The 19,724-nt window shown below is 42.3% G+C and overlaps 1 protein-coding gene across 2 annotated transcripts in view; it reads left to right on the forward strand.

The window, feature by feature from the left end:
- Window positions 1-19,280, forward strand: part of G3BP1 (G3BP stress granule assembly factor 1) — a 73,422-nt gene extending 54,142 nt beyond the window's left edge. For both annotated transcript variants that reach the window (XM_082255006.1, XM_082255007.1), the window contains exons 2-12: window positions 8,259-8,372; window positions 8,761-8,842; window positions 8,954-9,127; window positions 12,193-12,283; window positions 12,400-12,493; window positions 12,816-13,029; window positions 13,118-13,219; window positions 15,759-15,870; window positions 15,975-16,100; window positions 18,496-18,605; window positions 18,782-19,280. In XM_082255006.1, the coding sequence (XP_082111132.1) occupies window positions 8,259-8,372; window positions 8,761-8,842; window positions 8,954-9,127; window positions 12,193-12,283; window positions 12,400-12,493; window positions 12,816-13,029; window positions 13,118-13,219; window positions 15,759-15,870; window positions 15,975-16,100; window positions 18,496-18,605; window positions 18,782-18,991 (1,429 nt within the window). In that variant the 3' untranslated portion in view covers window positions 18,992-19,280. The remainder of the gene's footprint in view (window positions 1-8,258; window positions 8,373-8,760; window positions 8,843-8,953; window positions 9,128-12,192; window positions 12,284-12,399; window positions 12,494-12,815; window positions 13,030-13,117; window positions 13,220-15,758; window positions 15,871-15,974; window positions 16,101-18,495; window positions 18,606-18,781) is intronic.
- Window positions 19,281-19,724: the final 444 nt, after the last annotated feature.

Genomic DNA, 19,724 nt, shown 5'->3' on the forward strand with positions numbered 1-19,724 from the left:
TGTGTGAAGATCAATGCCTCATGGGACATGTAGTCCTGGGCTGGAAGTGAGTGGTTCTAGAGGCAAAAGTGTTTTTTTTTTTTTTTTTTTCCCCTTGCTATAGGGGCACTCTAAACTATGCTTTGCAGCTTGTTTTTGGTGCACTCTGAAGGCAGGAGGGGCCAGAAATGTTGGTCAGGGACCCCAGAACAGAAGAGGCGAATCGGGGCTGCTCTGTGCAAAACCATTACACAGAGCAGGTAAGTATGACATTGTTTTTAAAAAAAATCACTTTAACCACTTCCTGACCAGCCGCCATAGTTTTAAAGCGGCAGGTTGGCTCTCTCCCGTGAAACGGTGTACCTGTACATCGTTTCGCTGCACCGCTAGCGGGGGCATGCCTATTCGCCATAGCTGATTAGTGGGTCCGGTGGCCACGATTGCTGCCCGGCGCCTGCGATCACTTCCATTGTAAACACAGCAGACAACTGTTCTGTCAGTTATGAACACAGGGATCCTGTGTTCCTCCCCTTTTTTTTTTTTTTTTGGAACACAGGTCTGTGTTTATGCAGCAAGCCCATCTCTCCCCCCACCCCCCCCAGTTAGAAAGCCCCCCTGGGGACACATTTAACCCTTTGACCGCCCGTGGTGCTGACTCCTTCTCTGCCAGTGTAATTAGTACAGTAACTGCATATTTTTAGCACTGATTACTGTAGTAATGTCACTAGTCCCCCCTAATGTCAGGTGTCCGATCTGTCTGCAGCAGTGTTGCAGTCCCACTAAAAATCACTGATCGCCGCCATTACTAGTAAAAAAATAAAATAAAAATTACACAAGTTAAGTTCAGTTAAAGTAACGCAGTGCCATATCGCAAAAAGGCCTAGTCATTAAGGGGGTAAATCCTTCTGGTCCAGAAGTGGTTAAAGACTCTGTGCAGGGAGGATCAGCATCTGCACCCAGAGAAGGTGGAGGCTGGAGGCAGTATAAGGCATTACAATTACATTTAAAAAAAAATGTAACCAGTATTGTGCATTTATTTAAAATGATCATATTCATGAAAAGTTTCAGCTTTTAGTACTATAATATAAAAGATTTATATCTCCCTTCCACCCTAGCTTCGTGTCTTGACTCCTAGTAAAAAATGCCCATATATCCTACTTCTGGGTGTAATTTTTTTATTTTATTTTTTTTATCCCATTATGAGAGGTGATGCAAAAAAAAAAAAAAAGCATGCTGCTGCTACTAAACCTCTTAGGCCTGGTTCACACCTATGCATTTTTTGGTGCTTTTTGCAGAAACACACTACAGTTCATTTAACATGGTTTCCTATGGGACATGTTCACATCTATGCTTTTTTCAGCCGCTGTGTATTTGGAAAGGGTCAAGGAATTTTTTCAACACAAAACGGTGCTGCTTTTTTAGTTCAATAAAAGCATGTAGTGTGTTTTTGCAGCGATTTGCCTTTTTTAATCTGCCCAACAACAAATTGGCCAAAAAAAAAGCATAAAAAAGCGCTAATTGCAGCAAAAAGCACTGCAGAAATGGATCAACATTCAACAGCAAACTGCATATGTGTGAACCAAGCCTTATGCTGGCCATACACGTATCGATTTTCGGGTGAAAATATTCACACAAAAAATGTTTCTACATTCGCTGAATGAAAGAATGTCGTTTTGAAAATTTCACTTGCTTTTAACATTTCGTTTAAACAGAATGTAATTTCTGAAGTAAAACCATACACTGTCTGGCAATTCCTTTTCACCTCTTAGATTTTCTATTCTGCTCCTTTCCAATTTTCCTGTCACTGTGGATGAAAACTAACATCGATTTGACCCCACTAATGGTTAGAAAATGTTCCTAAAATAAAACTTTTTGAAGGAAGACCATGTTTTTGTATGGCCAGCATAAGTGACAGCAGGTACATGTAGCTTTTATCAAGCCACCTGCTTATGACAAGGGAATCTGTGATACATAAAATATTACAGTTCTGTCTGAAAATCGGCAAAACAGTCTGATTTTATTTTTTTTAAATAAAAAAAATTTGATCTGAGTTTGATATATACCAGATTCAAACTACAGTATATCTCTTCTGTCTGTCATTCTCTGAGTGGATTAGAGATTTTGTTCCCTAACCATATAGTTGGTTATTTATAGTTACCGCTGCATATAGATTATGAAGAATAAACTTCCTTTTTTTTTTATATATATATATAAACTTTACATATTAGCTAAATTATACACCACACTTTTTTTAAGGTTATCCAATTAATGGAAATGATCGGCCAACTAATCGTCTATGAAAATAATCGTCAGAGGGAGTTTATAACTGTACATCGGATGCAAAGTGGTTAAAAGACACTAGCCCCTGCTTAGTGCAATTCACATGTGATTCATCTTCTCTCCCCCCCCCCCCCCCCCCCCATTCATTGAGACATCAGGCAGCATCCGATCCTGTCTGCCATCCACAGACAGATGGGGGGGGGGGGGGATCTTTTCCCCATTCGTCCAGAGGTTCGGCTTGGATGACAGATGGGAATGGATGGGCTGTCTGTTTCAATCTGACAGCTCTGTAGAGAACAGTGGGTTGTACCTGCTCTGCATAGTGGAGTGGACACAGGCCTGTCATCCGCCAGATCAGCGGAGAGAGGCAAATGCGCGTTATGGAGACCGACCGTGGCTTTTACAAGTGTTTAGGAGCCCATACAGGCATCAAAGTGCTTGTACAATAATTTTTGACCAGAATAAATTATTTTATTCTACACATTGAAATGAATTACTGCTCAAGTGCTTAATGTGCCTAGCGTTAACACGCGTTTAAGATCAAGCGTTTTTTTCTGCCCAACTCTGATGCTCCTGAATGCACTGGTAGTGGTTTTTTTCCCGTCTCGAAACACTGCTAAAAGTCTCTGTGCATGGACATGTAGGCTAACATTCAGGGGGGGAAAAAAGCGCCTGACACTCCCTAGGAGCAGCTGTTAAAACGTCCAGTTTGCATGAGGGCTAAGTGTGCAAGCAGGATGACCTTCTGCTGACCTTTTGCCACTTTCAGGTCCTACACTACTATATAGTGGCCACTGTACTTCAAAGCTTTAAAAAAAAAAACTACTTCCTAATCTTCTACCTTGATTTTCATAGTGACCAGCCTTTGCACTTTCTGTTTCTCCTGGCTTGCCATGAATAACGTAGCAGCGCAGAGACATTTGAGAACAAGTTATTTCCAGTTGCCATAAATAGCATGTACTTCTGTAGATAGACTTTCAGTTGTAACCTGTTTCACCCTAGCCTGCGTTTGCTCTCCTGTGGTTTGATTTAGGATTGTATGAAAATAGACCATTTAAGGCTTTCCTTGTTTTAACAGATTAACACCAGATTACCATCAGGCAATGCATTTTTTTTTTTTCTGTACTAGAAGTGACTTAACAAAAAAATGTGCAGTTGATACAGACTGTAATGTTCTTAGTCTGACTGTAATACCTTATTGACCAATGTGTTTTTTCTTTTTGCATGGTCACTAAATAAGTGCACTTACAGAAAATAAAGTGCCATGCAGCAAAAAAACCTAAAGTTACCGTTCACGACTTTTGTATGCCTCTGGAACAACAAGGCTTGTTTTGGCTTACCAGAGCTGTGACCTAGGAGTAAATGGAGGGATACATAAAAACATACATACGAGCTGCACAATTCTGGCCAAAATGAGAATCCCAATTTTTTTGCTTAGAATAAAGTTCATGATTTTCTCACGATTCTCGGTGTAACGTCATCTTTTACATTATACAAAAAAAATGGGCTTACTTTACGGTTTTCGCTTTTATTTTTTATTTTTTATTCAATAAAATGTATTTTCGCTTTTGTGCATTGATGGACACTGCTTCATATCTTCTTTGACAGATGGGTTATGCTGCTCTTCTTAGGTTAAGAAACTAGACGGAAAAGGGTTAAAGAGGTTGTAAACCCACTTTGTTTACATTTACCTATAGGTGCTGTAAATATCTCCTAAACTTGCACCGTTTAGAAGAGATTTACGTTGTATGCAGCCGATGACGTCATCGGCCCATGCGCTCTGAAGGAACGGCCACCCATGCCGTTCCTTCAGATCCCAGTGCCGTGAACGGCGGCTCCCGTGCGCATGAGTGGGAGTGATGTAATTGCGCCCCCGGGCAATCGGATGGCCGGAGGACGAGATCCAGGAAGCAGGACGGCCTAACATGTCGACCGTCCTGTCGGCACTGAGGGGGCTTCGTTTTTAAGTAAATACTTCATAATGAGCTAGTATGCGATGCATACTAGCTCATTGTGCCTTTGTCTTTACAGGTTTTTTTTTTCACATTTCTTTTAAGCGGGTTTACTTCCTCGTTAACAAAGCCTAACTATGCCTAAAGGGCAGTCCCAGGTGGTATACTTCTGCTCTAGGATCTTGTTTTTTTTTTTTTTTCTTTTTTTTTTCTCTCTGCCTAGTCAGGAGTAAGGACTCAGCTCCTTGCTGGGATGTATGGTCCTGGCATTATTTTCTTTTCTTTTATAAATGGAACTTTTTTTCCTTTTTTTTTTTTTTTTTTCTTCTACTATCAAGCCTGTTCCTGTGGGACTGCAATTATCTACTGGACTATCACCGGGCACCACTTTGGGCAGGTCACCTCCCCATCTAGGAATGGGGGGGATGTTGAAGTTCAGAGGAACGCTGCGGCACCCATCCTCACAAAGTGTTTCACTCGCAAGCGAGCCCCCGTCCAGTGGGGCTATGTCGCAGCCGACCTAGCGCGGAGTGGATGTCTGCACGTGCTTGCTGGCCAGACTGGGACGACCGCAAGGATCTAGGACATCCAGTGAGTCACCCAGTCCAGTAGATAATTGCAGTCCCACAGGAACAGGCTTGATAGTAGAAGAAAAAAAAGGAAAAAGTTCCATTTATAAAAGAGAAAAAAAAAGGAAATAATGCCAGGACCATACATCCCAGCAAGGAGCTGAGTCCTTACTCCTGACTAGGCAGAGAGAAAAAAAAAAAACAAGATCCTAGAGCAGAAGTAGAAGTATACCACCTGGGACTGCCCTTTAGGCATAGTTAGGTTTTGTTAAAGAGGAAGTAAACCCGCTTAAAAAAAATGTGAAAAAAAAAAAACAAACCTGTAAAGACAAAGGCATAATGAGCTAGTATGCATCGCATACTAGCTCATTATGAAATACTTACCTTAAAACGAAGCCCCCTCAGTGCCGAAAGGACGGTCGACATGTTAGGCCGTCCTGCTTCCTGGATCTCGTCCTCCGGCCATCTGATTGCCCGGGGGCGCAATTACATCACTCCCACTCATGCGCACAGGAGCCGCCGTTCACGGCACTGGGATCTGAAGGAACGGCATGGGTGGCCGTTCCTTCAGAGCGCATGGGCTGATGACGTCATCGGCTGCATACAACGTAAATCTCTTCTAAACGGTGCAAGTTTAGGAGATATTTACAGCACCTATAGGTAAGCCTTAATATAGGCTTACCTATAGTTTAAAAGTTTGTGAAGTGGGTTTACAACCTCTTTAATCATGCAGCTCATACATTCATACATACCACTTGGAGTAAATGGGGGATGATCACTACATGATGGTTTCATGAATACAATCCATCCACTTTCGCACTGTTTTCGAATGTAAGCGGTCTGGCAACTCTGTTTTATGGCAACTGCCTGTATCCTCCAGAAGCTTTTCTAATTGTCTTGCAGTGTGAATATTCATAAAATGTCATAGCTTCAAAAACACACTGCTTATTTTTTTGTAAACTTTGCTTACCTCAGGTTAAGAGGTGCCAACTCTGGAGTAAAAACAGATGGCAAGTTCTACAGTAGCAGCAGGTGCAGTCTTATAACAGATTGTAGCTTGTGTCTTGCCTTCCAAAACTCAGACATTCAGTCCTGCAAGGAATACTTTGGCTGTGTTATTAATGGAATTTAGGGGCATGGCTTGCTTCAAGAGCTGTAGATATTCCCTACACATAGCCCAAGGTGAAAACCGCTATGATAGACTTGGGATCTCAGTAAATCTTGAACAAACTTCTTGTGATCATGGTTGGTATAGTGGGGATTTTTTTTAATATCAACAGGCAGAGTGAATATCAAATATTAGACCTGATAGTAGCCAGCTGGATTATTTGACACATGGCATCTAGTCTAGTTTGGTCTACACTATGCTTCTAAAAAAGTTGAGCAGATTTAAACTGATTTTCAGGAAGTCTATGCTCTTAGCAAGAGATGTTTGTCTGACTGTGGTCATCAGTGGTTGCATTCCTTATTCATGCATCTGCCATAAAACCACCTTCTTATCATGGTTGGTTTACCACAACTGGCAGGGTCTTCAACTCCTTTATGGAAAAGTCTGTTAATGTTGTGTTTTTTTTTTTTTTTTTTTTTTTTTTTATTTCCCACTAAAATAAAATGTTCTTTCCTGCTCTGTGCAATGGTATTCCACACAGTGGTCCCTTAACCCTTCCTCCTCCTGCCTGGAGTCCCCTGCTGATGCTCTCCCTTCCTGCCTCTTCTACATGTGCCCCCATATGAAGTAGCTTCCTATGATGGCACACGTGTGGGCGTTCTCCTGAGCCAGACTGTGTGCGTCCATAGACAAAAAGCACGGCTTGGTGCCATACCCTGGTCTCTCCTTACAGGATTTGACTGACAACAGCGTGAGTCAGTGGTTTCCTTTGCTGCCATGGTTTCAGTGAAGCCTGTGCGAGGGGAGCACACTTCAGATGGGCACAGCACTAAGTTGACGTTTTTGGAGGCTGGGAAGCTACTGGAATTGCACCTCCTCACCCCGCCTTAATGCATTCGGGTACTGAAAAGAGCCATTTGAGTAAATTACATAAATACTGATACCAACATCCCATAAATATTTTGCATAAAAGGAAGGCAGGAGACTGGTTCTCCAGCTAGCACATCTCCAAAAAATGAAATGAAGAGGGACTTTATCGTTTTTTTTTTTTTTTTTTTTTTTTTTTACGTGGGTATACTTGACGGGTATAAAAATATACATTTTATTTAACCCCTTATGGAGTTAAAATTGACAATTGAAATGCATATTCAACAGATAATTACTCAGAGACCAATGGGTATGGCCAAACATGGCTAAATATCTTATTACGGACAATATAATATGTATACATTCGAAAGGCATAGCAGCATAAAACCTTCCAAAGTAGAGTGTATATAGTCCCCAACATGTTTCGCTGGTAATAACTGCTTCTTCAGGAGGATAGTTGTTTTAGTCACTCTAAGGGATATAACCGCAAAATGCAAGTATAAATACATAGGCATACCTATCCATATATAGAAAGAACATGCTAGATCATAATCCAAAAGAGCATGTAAAGAACATTTACATTATCATTATGTGTATGTATATACCATAAACATAAGGGAATAAGGGCAAGAGGTACTCCTGCTCACCAATAAGGGTAAATTAGGTGTCCACTGCAGTTAAGAAGCCCGACAGAGAGAGTACTCCCCCTGGCGGACATAGGTGACAAAGTATGCATTAAGAAAATCCTTTGGACTTTTGTTTCCAAAGTTTAATGGATCTAGAGTGATTCATAGCACAATGTGGGGGAGGAGTTCCCCATATGCTGTGATTTGAGTACAGAGTAGCAGTCCATCTTTCATAAACAATGGACAAAAACTACTGCATACCTGACCAGATTTTGTGTTTAACTTGAATGATATGTATGTGTATATATAGCTTAATTCAACATTAAATTTGAACCCTAATCTCGATCTATCCCCCTGTATGAGTATTTTAAACCTAAAGCTAGTTGCTGCAGGGAGAGGACTGCATAAGCTGTCGGCTCACACCAGTTCTGTAAAAGTCTTGTACTCGAGCTGGCTAGAGCCTGACCACATCAGGTTTGATTTTAAACTGTGAAAGGTGGGCTAATACTGGTGAACTGAATAATCCACTAATTTAATGTAATGATTCTAGTGTAGACAAAACTCCTGCGGGAACTTAAAACTACCAGACCATAAGAGCCCATTCACACTGCAGCGGCACGACTCTGTACTACTTCGGGGGCGACTTGCACGGACTTCATATAATGTCTATGCAAGTCGCCCCGAAGTAGTACAGGACCCTTTTTCTAAGTCGGAGCGACTTGTGTCGCTCCTATTAGAATGGGTCCTGTAGCAGTCAATGGACCGCGACTTGTCGGGCTGACAAGTCGCTCTAGTGTGTATGGAGCCTTAATGTTAACTGTAAAATGATATATTGTTTTGACAGTTTTTGATCTTTATGTATTTTCTTTTCTTACAGATTTCAGTTGACCAAAGAAATGGTGATGGAGAAGCCAAGTCCCCTGCTTGTCGGGCGGGAGTTTGTGAGGCAATATTATACCCTCCTTAACCAAGCGCCAGACTTTTTGCATAGGTATGACTTGTTAGGCTTCCCTACCCCAGGTGTGTGGGCAAGTGGCTCTTTGATTATCACTGAAGCAAATGTCTCTACTTCTGTTCCCACTGAACACACTAAATCTGTAGTTTTCCTTTTTGTCTTTAGCTGGACAGAAGCAGTGTGTGCATCTCCCCTAATACAAATTGCTGTTTAAAGGCTTAACATAAATTCTGAGTCTTTAGTGATGTACAGACACTAAGGGGGGGGGGGTTTGGCTGGCCTTCTAGTTAAGGGTTAAACTAAAGGCTGTTTTTCTTGCTATCAAGCAAATTTTACCTCACTGACAGCCCTCATTGAAGAAGAAAAAAAATAAGGTTGAATTAATGTGCATAAAACAAAGTTTTGATTTTGTTTTGTTTTTTAGGTTCTATGGCAAAAGTTCTTCCTATGTTCATGGTGGCTTGGACAGCAATGGGAAACCAGCAGATGCTGTCTATGGCCAAGCTGTAAGTACTATATGAATTTTATATCGTTCTGTTCGGTGGGGGGAAAGAGGATGATATTCTCCCCTGCCTCCTGTTGTGTACTAGTACTAAAAGTCTTTTCATGTTCTACAGGACATCCATAAAAAAGTAATGTCCTTGAATTTCAAGGACTGTCGAACAAAGATCCGCCATGTTGATGCTCATGCCACTCTTAATGATGGGGTCGTGGTACAAGTCATGGGAGAGCTGTCCAACAACCGACAGCCTATGCGGCGCTTTATGCAGACCTTTGTTTTGGCACCAGAGGTAAATAACCTGCCCTACAGCTTTATTTTACTAGATTTGGTATGTGACACCCTAAACATTTTTCACCCTCCCTGCTTTCCATTTTTCAGATTTTGTAAGATGGTATTTCAGTCTGATGTCTGATCATCCTCTGCACTGGAATACATATGGCAAATAGCGTTAGTCAAAATGAGGTTTTTGACTTCCTATTGGCTTGCTCCCTTCTAATTTCCAGTACAACAGATTTCTTGTTGCATAATAATCTTTATGTAGCTTTTATATGCACAGGTGTTGCTAAATCTATTTTCTTCTTCTTTGTTCATTGACTGACACAGATCCTGATTCTTCTTAACCATTGTGTTATACTGCCCCCTACAGGAGTATGACACTAGGCATGAAAAAGCTTGCCTACACCTATGGGCGGGCAGTCCCAGGGGGTATACATCCACATTCAGCTATAGGCCCTCAGTTTTTTTTCTGCCTAGTCAGGAGTAAAGACCTAGTTCCTTGCTGGGATCTAGTCCTGGCAATTTTTATTTTTCCTTTTAAATAGATTTTTTCCTATCTTTATTTTGTTCCTGTGAGAATCTACTATAAACTGCCAGACTGGGCGACGGACTGGATATTCTAGATCCAGAGGGTCCCTCCAGTCTGGCCAACGAGGACGCTCAGGCCTTGGCTCTGTGCTAGGTCGGCCGTGATATAGCCCCACTGGATGGGGGCTGGCCTGCGAGTTAAACGTCTTGCGAGGGCGCATATGACCTGGCCTCAGCCTGAGTCGCAGTGTGAGGCTGCGGCCTACTAGGCTAAGCGGCCAGCTTGGCACCTCCCTTGGAAGGGGTGGCGCTGTGGGGGCGGTTTAATTTTTGATGGCAACCATGCCACTATTAGACTGTACCTACCCCTTTTAGCGCTGTGGGACCATCAGAATACCCTGCCTGGGCTATTTGCTATTGTGCAGGCCTCATATATATATATATATATATATATATATATATATATATATATATATATATATATATATATATATATATATATATATATATATATATATATATATATATATATATATATATATATATATTTTTTTTTTTTTCCAGCAGAGACCCTAGAGAATAAAATGGAGATTGTTGCAATATTTTTTTTATCACACCGTATTTGCGCAACGGTCTTCCAAACACAACTTTTTTTGGAAAAAATTTCACTTTTTGAATTAAAAATAAGAAAACAGTAAAGTTAGCCAAATTTTTTTTTTTCTCCATAATGTGAATGATAATGTTACGCCGAGTAAATAAATACCCAACGTCATGCTTAAATTGCGCATGCTCGCGCAATAGCGGCAAACTTTGTTACTTAAAAATCCCATAGGCGACACATTTAAACATTTCTACAGGTTACCAGCTTAGAGTTACAGAGGAGGTCTAGGGCTCAAATTATTGCTCTCGCTCTAACGATCGTGGCGATACCTCACAAGTGTGGTTTGAACACCGCTTACATATGTGGGCGGGACTTCCGTATGCGTTCGCTTCTGCGCGCGAGCTAACGGGGACAAGGCGCTCTCATTTTTTATCTTTTTTTTTTTTTTTCCTATTTGTTTTATTTATTTTTTGTACACTGTTTTTTATATATATATATATATATATATATATATATATATATATATATATATATATATATATATATATATATATATATATATATATATATATATATATATATATATATATATATTCCTATTTACAAGGAATGTTAACATCCCTTGTAATAGAAATAGGCATGACAGGTCCTCTCTATTGTGAGATCTGGGGTCAAAAAGACCCCAGTAATCACAACTACACTAAAAAAGGGGGGAAAAAAAACATTGAAAAAAATCGGCCCTTTAAACCGGTTGCTATGCAATGACATTTTGACGTCGCTCCGGTCCTCCAAAACCATAGAGTTCAGTGAGGGCCATCTTGCCCTTACTCGACATCCTGTCTCAGAGGATCCGGGAGCGGATCGTTTTCCCTGCTGCCGGCGGGTCCGGTAAGTGGGGAAAACGGCTGGGGGGGGCACCTGCCGCCGCACCGTAAGGGTGATCCCATGGCGAATCCACCGCTGGAACCACCCTTGTGTGAAGGCCGATCGTCTGCTATTTTTAAAAATACCAGGGTTATGGCAGCTATCTGCTGCCATAACCCCGGTATTTAGCATCAAAGGACCGATGTAAATAGGCGATGGGCACTCGGTATGTGGTTAAACATGGTGGAGATGCTGCGTTGGAGGCGCCGGTTCCGTTTGGCACCACAGGTCCTCCACTGTGGCAGGGGGGTGTTCCCCTTTCCCGCTTACTTTGACAACATTGTCATGTAGCAGTGGGGTTGTCCAAAACACAATGGTCCCTAAACATTTTACTATGCAGTATCCTTATAAGGATTCCCTACTTAAAAATGGACGGTCCCACCTGTAGTGGGCTTGCCGGTTTCCAGGTTAAATTAAGCTACCTTAATTCCAGTTGAGGAGTCCTTGGCCTTTACAGGTCCGATTGATAGGAGAGCCAAGGCTCTGGCTCGCCATATGTTTCACTATGGCTGGTGTTGCAAACTCTGACAAGTGGGCTAAACTTTTACACCAGGACCTGGGGGAAAAACCTCTCCCCCCCCCCCCCCCCCTCCCCCCACACCTTTTGCGGAGCTGGCAGATCAGTTGATCCAGGGGCTACAGTCTTATCTGTGATGCCTCTTTGGATGCAGCTCCTTTGGTTTTAGGTTGTCTGTATCGGCAGTTGTCCTTAGTCTTCCAATTCTCTGATGTTCATTGATGGGCACTGCAGCCACCCCTCTGTGGAATTATAATTCTCCTGACACTGCTTGTAACAAAACCGAATGCCCAAAGCAGGAAGAGGTGGTTTAGGCCCCCCCTCCCATGGGGGTATGCCCGCCATAATCCAATGGTCAGAGCTGTGACCGTCCATGAACATCAGAGAAATGGCTTTTAGAGCAAGTCAAAAATCACATTTATTATATTTGAGGTGATTAGGTAAACTTGAGCACTATTTGGTGATTGACCTTTTTTCAGATTTTTCCTTCTTTTTTTTTTTTTTTTAGGGTTCTGTGGCAAACAAATTTTATGTCCACAATGACATATTCCGTTACCAAGATGAAGTTTTTGGTGACTCTGATACAGAACCCCCGGAAGGTATGTAGATTCTAATTCCTTTCTTTGACATTTTGGATTTATATATTTTTTTTCTTCAACAAAATTTGTTGTTGATGGTAGTGATTTTAACTTGTCCCCTCTTATTTCTGTTCTAGAATCAGATGAGGAAGTAGATGAGCCTGAGGAAAGGCAGCAGACTCCAGAAGTAGTTGCCACAGATGATGGTGCATACTACGACCAGTCTGGCAGGTAATTATCTATCTGCTTAATTTTGAAGGTGTATGCAATGCATTCACAATGCGCCCAGTAAGAAATGCTCTTAATCTTTTTAGATCTAGCAATGCTCAATTCACAAAGTTTAGGATAAGGATCTTCATTTTTAGCCATGTGTGTGTGTTAATTTCACATCTCAAAGGAGTGTGTTGAGTCTTTCTGCTTTAACTGAACTATATACATTGTATACTCTGTTCTAGTTTTCTTGAATTTCATATTTGGTTCTTGCAAACATACTCCATAGACATTAATGAACTTGTGTTATTTTACCTGAATTTCATTCCAATCTTATTTTCAGTAACAATGACTTGGATGAACCACTGGAAGAACAGATAGTAGAACCAGAACCTGAACCAGAGCCTGAACCTGAGCAGGATCCAGAGCCAGAGGTGGTCGAAGAAAAGTGTGAACCTGTCTCAGAGGAACCAGCCCCAGAAGAGGAAGAGGTGCTGGAAAAGAGCCCATCCCCACTTCCTGCAGACCCAGCACCAGCAGTACAGGAGGACTCCAGGGTAAAGGACATTCCTATTGATTTAGCTTGCCTTTTTAAGAAGTATTTAAAAGACTGTTATTAACTGTTAGCTCTCTTAACCGCCTTAGACCTTTTCCTGGGCCTCTGTGACCAGCAAAAATCTCCCACCTAGTGGTGCTGTCCCAGTGTCTGGAATCCCTCCCCACGTTGTCAAAGTTCAACCGTCACAGGTAAACTTAGACGTTTGTCACATTTTATTTTGAAATAAGGCTCTCTATTTGTCCAGTTTTACTGGATTCTTGTAGTCAACCTAAAAATAAAAGAAAATCAGTATTTGTTAGTGGCTAGGGAGTAGAGATGAAAGTCGTGGCTGCTTGGGTTGCATCTCAGAATGACAGATTCTGCCACTCCAGTACCAACCACAGCAGTACCCTCTCCTTCCTCCTGCCCATTAAAGTTGAGTGAGAGTGTAGTCTTGTGTCATTTGTATTTTCAGAGCAAATCTTCCAGTGGCATGTAACTATATCTTTATCACTTTTCCAACTTGAGTCTACAGTGGTGCCTTGATGTCCACACCCCCCACCCACCCCTTTTTATTTTTTTGTATGGTCTCAACAAAAAAACTGGACTGACCCTATTCTACTGTATAGGTCCTCTGTGTCCCCCAAAGAGTACACATGTGCATTTATAGTGTGTCACAAAATGTTCCTGGCAGAGAGTGGTGTTAAAGATCACTTCCAATACACAATCTACATTTTGACAATTCACAGGAACTCTTTGAAGAGTGCTTCTGTCTAAAGCATGATGGAAGTAGTATTGGGGGGGGGGGGGGATAAATCTACTGCTCAGCATGCCGTAGAAGGGAAGATCTGAGTGTCGTGAAGATGCAAACAAGTTCTTTCTCTGCCCCCTAGTTATTCTGGCTCTGTTGTGTAAATGTGCTATTTTTTTATTTTTTCATATTGCTAATCCCTCCAACTTCAGATGTGAATGGGCTCTTGCTCTTCATTTGCATATCAGGGGTGAGCTTCAACCCAAAAAAAATTAGTAATACCGTCCTTATTTTTAACAACCCTGATCCTTGGGTCTCTTAACTTTACCTTCCTATTGTAGAAATAACCTGTTTTATCCTGACAGTCAGTGGTACCTCTTGATGGCAATGTTCTGCTGGATCATAGAGCTTCCGCAGTATTGCTACCATGGTGTGCAGCTCCATCTTTTCTACACACGATTTACTGTGTGGGTGAAAACCTCCCAACTGCTTGTGTCACAGCAGCAATGTCTGTGGGGCAGATCAGTTGCCTGATGGACCGCTCCACTCTGCTTTGCATAACCTGAGGGGAAGGAGTGAGAGCTGACCATGACATGTGAGGGGTTGTCACTTAGCTCAGTCCCTGATCTGGGCAAAGCTGAGCTGAAGAGCAGGGGGTCCTGTGACCTACACAAGGTATTCGTAAAGAATTTACTCTGTAAACTAATCAGAGTGCGGTTGAACCCCTTATTAGCCATAATGACAGTTTTTGCCAAAAAAGCCCAAGTAAACATTCGTCTAGTTGATAAAGGATGTACATGTACAAGAGCTGAAGTGGTTAAAGTGTAGGTCTGGTCAATAATATTCATATATCCAACACTTTTCTTCATGAAATACATGTTTAATCCTGTCCGAAATCTTTTTTTTATCTCCTAACTTTGATCTGACCCCTGACACCATTTCTCTGCTAAATTGAAGTCCCAAGCTTTGTTGACAGTCCTGTTTGAGTTTCCCTGCTGATTTACAGAACATCTCCCTCCCATGGAGAGCAGGCAGTGTTATGTAGTTTTTAGAAGTGGTGTGGTGCTGAAGTGTTGAAAATGAAAGTAGTGCACTTATACATATGAATAGGAAATCAAGTGGGCAAAAACCTTATTTGTCCAGCTTAAACTTTTTTTAATAGTTTTTCAAAGGTGCAGCTCATAGAAGTGACAAGTGGACACAAGAATATTTTCTTTCTTAGCTGTCCACTGTAAACCTGTTTGTAGCCCATATCAGGGGAACAGCCTAGGGCAGTGATGGCGAATCTTGGCACCCCAGATGTTTTGGAATTTCATTTCCAAGGATGATCAGCTATACTGCAGAGTGCATGAGCATCATGGGAAATGTAGTTCCAAAACATCTGGGGTGGTAAGGTTTGCCATCACTGGCTTAGGGTGACCACCATGGTTCTCTCCATAGATACCACGGAGGAGAGAAACAGCGCAGATTTAGGAAGTGTTTACAGAATTAACAGTTTAAAATCAGAAGAAGCTTGGAAAAAACGAGGCAATATTAATATGCACTTTAAACCACATTATTTCATATACATGTGGTGCTTAATCACTGCAGTTGATATCAGTTTGGTTCAGTTTAGGGCCACATTACGCCAACAAACTTCGTACAATTTCCAGGTATCCTATTCTGTAGCCAGTTTTTTAGTTTTTCAGCTTCCAAAGATGGTCTGGAAATAAACGGAGGAACACAAATCGCGGTCTGACAAGCGAGTTTCCCTTTTACCAAACAGTTTGTGCATGGATAGACTTGAGTGAGGTGTTGTAAGGGCACTTCTCCTTCACTTAAGTGTAGGTTCTTTTTACTATACCAGAACTATTCAAGGCATTGATGCTTGTTGTGCTAGATAAACCATTTTACTTTTGAGTTATGAGCTTCCGTTGAGCAGTTAAATCATATCAATGTAGCAGCAGAGAATATGTAGATAATTGCATTGTACAGTAATTTTTTTCTTTCTTTTACAGCCCCGACCTGAAGCCAAACCGGAAAACCAAACACAGAGACCACCACAGAGAGATCAAAGAGTCAGAGAACAGAGGACGATGACAGTACCTCCCCGGGGAGGGCCAAGACCAGGTAAAGACATTACTGAATAAAACATTCATTCATGTAATTGTGATCTCTTTTGTGATGTGATACTTAAAGACTTTGCATGTGCATTTTTATTTTACTTTTTTTAGTACGAGAGGGTGAACCGGGAGAGTTGGAGACACGGCGCATTAACCGATACCCAGACAGCCATCAACTGTTCGTGGGCAATCTGCCGCATGATGTGGACAGGAGTGAACTTAAGGACTTCTTTCAGAGTAAGTTTGTTTAGTTTTCAATCTGTTCTTTCACTTTACTTTTAAACCCAGTTATTGGTAGACATTTGTTCTTTTAAAATGGGAATTAAATATGGTTTCTGAACAAATGATCAGATTTTCAGTATGAATGCTTAAATGTGAGCTTGTGACATCCTAGACCAGTGATGGCGAACCTATGGCACGCGTGCCGCAGCTGGCACGCAGAGCCCTCTCTGTGGGCACTTGAGCAGTCTGGTGATCGCAGGTAGAGGGAGATCCATGAAGAGTCCAGGTCCGTGGGGGCGGGAGCACGGCAGCAAACAGCGGCAAGGGCAAGGTGTGGGAATCTATCTGCACAAGGTGGGTGAGTGGGCAGTCCCGCAGCCTCCACTGGGTAGGTAAAGAGATAGGCCGGGGATAGGCCTTCACTACCTCCTTGACCCCCGAAGAGGAGCAGCGGGTACAGCATTCCAGGGCCCCCCAGAGCCAGAACTCCCCAAACCTCCCCTCTGCTAAAACACCAACAGTGAGGCCAGGAGAACAGGCAGAATGGGGGCCTGGAAGACTAAGACGGGCAAGAGGCGCAGGGGCCATTATTGTAGAAGGCCATGTGTGATGTCCTCCCGGGGATCAGATATATTGTGGGGTGAGCTGTATCCCTCCCCTGGATGCAGTCACATGACCTCTGACACGCTGCTCTTGCACCTGTTGCAGTTTGGGCACTCTAGCTCAAAAAGGTTCGCCATCACTGTCCTAGACCTAGAGTATTCATAGTTCCCTTGAAGATGAGCTATGATCCTGCCACTGTTTCATGGACTCACAAAAAAAAGGGGGGGGGGTTTGAGTGCTGGAATGAAGTGCATCCTTTCCCAAACACAACTCTTTTAAAGCGGAGTTCCATCCAAATGTGGAATTTACGCTAGTTTGCCCCCCCCCCCCCTCCAATGCCACATTTGGCACCTTTCAGGGGGGAGGGGGGACTGGGTACCTGTTTTTGACAGTTACCCTTCCCGACTTCCTGGAAATGGCGCAGCCGCGAAATTTGGTCCCCTCCTCCTGTATATTGTAAATTGTACAAGAGAATTGTATGTGTAGCCAGCTTAAGAGTGGTAGATTGGACCCTGTCCTTCCATATCTTTGCTTCCAGTACTGCTTCCAGTACTGCTTGAATGTAGAATTTTTTTTTTTTTTTTTTTTTTTTTTTTTTTTTTTTTTAGCTTTTTCAGGACCGGTGTCCTAGGTGTAGGATACCAGATTCGAGTTTCAAGTGAAAAGGCTTGTTCACAGGGACAGGAATCTTTTAGCGCAGTGGTCCCCAACCATTTTGGCATCGGGGACCAGTGTCGTAGAAGAAAGTTTTGCATGGTGGCGAGGTGGTGTTTGGGGACCACTGCTGATTTACCAAAGCAATGGCAGGTGTTGGCGCTTCAATCATGAGCACATGGTTGATATGGTATTTGGAAGATTGAAGTGCAATATTTCTATGACTACATTGTAATAATGAAATGGCTCCACTAGCCATGATGCAGAATTGGTGGGAGCCCTGAGTGTGTCACCTGCCACTAGATGCAGCATGTCACTTGCCACCCATCGCCTGCCACCAAAATATGAATTTAAGGCCAATTGTTTCGGGTTTTTTTTCTGAAGTGGACACAGCAACACCTGTAGCAGGTTTAGTAACAAACTAGACGAGCTTGTCTCCAGCTGTGGAGATCCTATTATAGAAACACCTCATGCACTGATGACTTCATGCAATTCAAATCTATATTCAATCTATAACTTTCCTCCCCTGAAACCTTTGCTTGTCTGCTTTATAGAATCTAAATGGAGTGCATTTTGGTAATCCTCATAGCCCCAGACTGGGCCAGGCAGATATGGTACCCTAACCTAATCAAACTACTGGCAGTGAGTCTGTGGGGTCTGGATTTTTCTCACAGCTCTACAAAAGCGCCTTTTTGAATCTATGGGGGGGGGGGGGGGGTTGTCTTGTGTGTAACAAGTGCAGCCCAGTACTTTTCAGTATCCCTTTGTGGGCAACAGTATACCAGTCCCTGGATCCCTGTGCCCCCCTCCCAAGGAATGGATTTCACAGCAAGAGCACGAATTCCATTCCAATAAAAATCTGGATTAATATGATTTTAACTTCTACCAAAGTGTGGATGGGTATTTGTGTGTGGTTCGGGTTTTGTTTTTTATTAGAAGGGCTGGATCTGTTCAAGTGACCACTGGAGCAAAAATGAGCTTTCTAAGCCTTTTTTCAAAAAATGGGGAGACGGGAAGGAGATGTGATTCTGGGGTGTAGGCAGAATGCTATGGTTGGTTAAGACTTGTTACTCCTAGATTTACATAGACAAGCTGCAAAATTGGGTTTAAAACTCCCCAGAGCTAATTGCTTTTTGTTTTTCTTTATTTGTAGCTTATGGCACCGTCGTTGAACTTCGTATAAACAGTGGTGGAAAGCTTCCGAACTTCGGTTTTGTTGTGTTTGATGATGCAGAGCCTGTTCAGAAAATCCTGAGCAGTCGGGTAAGGCATAGCTAAGTGACTTTGCAGTTTATGCCACAAAGTGTTCTTTTGGTGGTTTTTCCCTTTCCTCCTTACAATCAAAATGTTCTACTCTGCACATGATGTAATAGTCTCCACTGTGCTTACACTGGTGTCTTCTAAATCCTGGTTAATGTCCTATCTTTTTTCCCCTATAGCCCATCATGTTCCGTGGAGATGTGCGTCTGAATGTAGAAGAGAAGAAAACTCGTGCTGCTCGAGAGGGTGACCGTCGAGGTGACAGGCCCCGTGGACCTGGAGGACCACGTGGAGGTCTGGGAGGGGGTCTGAGAGGTCCACCACGTGGTGCAATGTCACAGAAGCCTGGTTTTGGGGCTGGAAGAGGCATTCAAGGTCCACGCCAGTGATTTTGTTTTTTTTTTGGGGTTTTTTTCGTGTGTTTTGAGTGGCATCTAACATCAAAAGGCAAATCTCCCTCTTCTGTCCTGCAGCCTTCTGAAACTTGGGGTCTTGGATGTCTTGGCATATTGTCCCAATGTGATGGACTGCTACACTTCACATATCCCATCCCAACCCTTTTGTTTGTGTTGCGATTTTATGGATTTTTTTTTTCTTCTTGATCCTCTTCCCAGAATCCAGCATTTGTTGGACAAAGTCTTTTAGAGGGGGGGAAGGATTTAAATCAAGCAAAACAAACAAACCATGTTTTCAGGAGTAAAACTCAATGGAACATTTCCTGAATTTAGGCAAATCCAGAAGTTTGATTGGGAATGCTGGTATAGGCTCGGTTTCTGACTTATCAAACCTGTTTTGGCACTCTACTCCAAGCCCTACTAAGGGGAAAAGGCTAGTCCTTGGCACAGTATTCTGGTTTTGGTAGTATATATCCATTGAAGCTGTGATTAGTGATGAAGACACGGGTGGCTTAGAGCAGCTGCTTACATTCTCCATCTGATTTACTGCAAAAAAAAAAAAAAAATAATAAAAGGTGTTCATTGGAATTTCTGTACTAACACTTTTTTTATACAACACCGTCAAGGAATTGTGGAAAATTATGAAAACTACTGTTTTACTGCTCAAATTTTGGATTTTGGGATAGGTTTTAAATGTCTAGCTACTTGACTTTAAAACTCATTGAAT

The sequence above is a fragment of the Pelophylax lessonae genome, assembly GCF_965119305.1.
Source record: "Pelophylax lessonae genome assembly, chromosome: 4".
Lineage (NCBI taxonomy): Eukaryota > Metazoa > Chordata > Amphibia > Anura > Ranidae > Pelophylax > Pelophylax lessonae.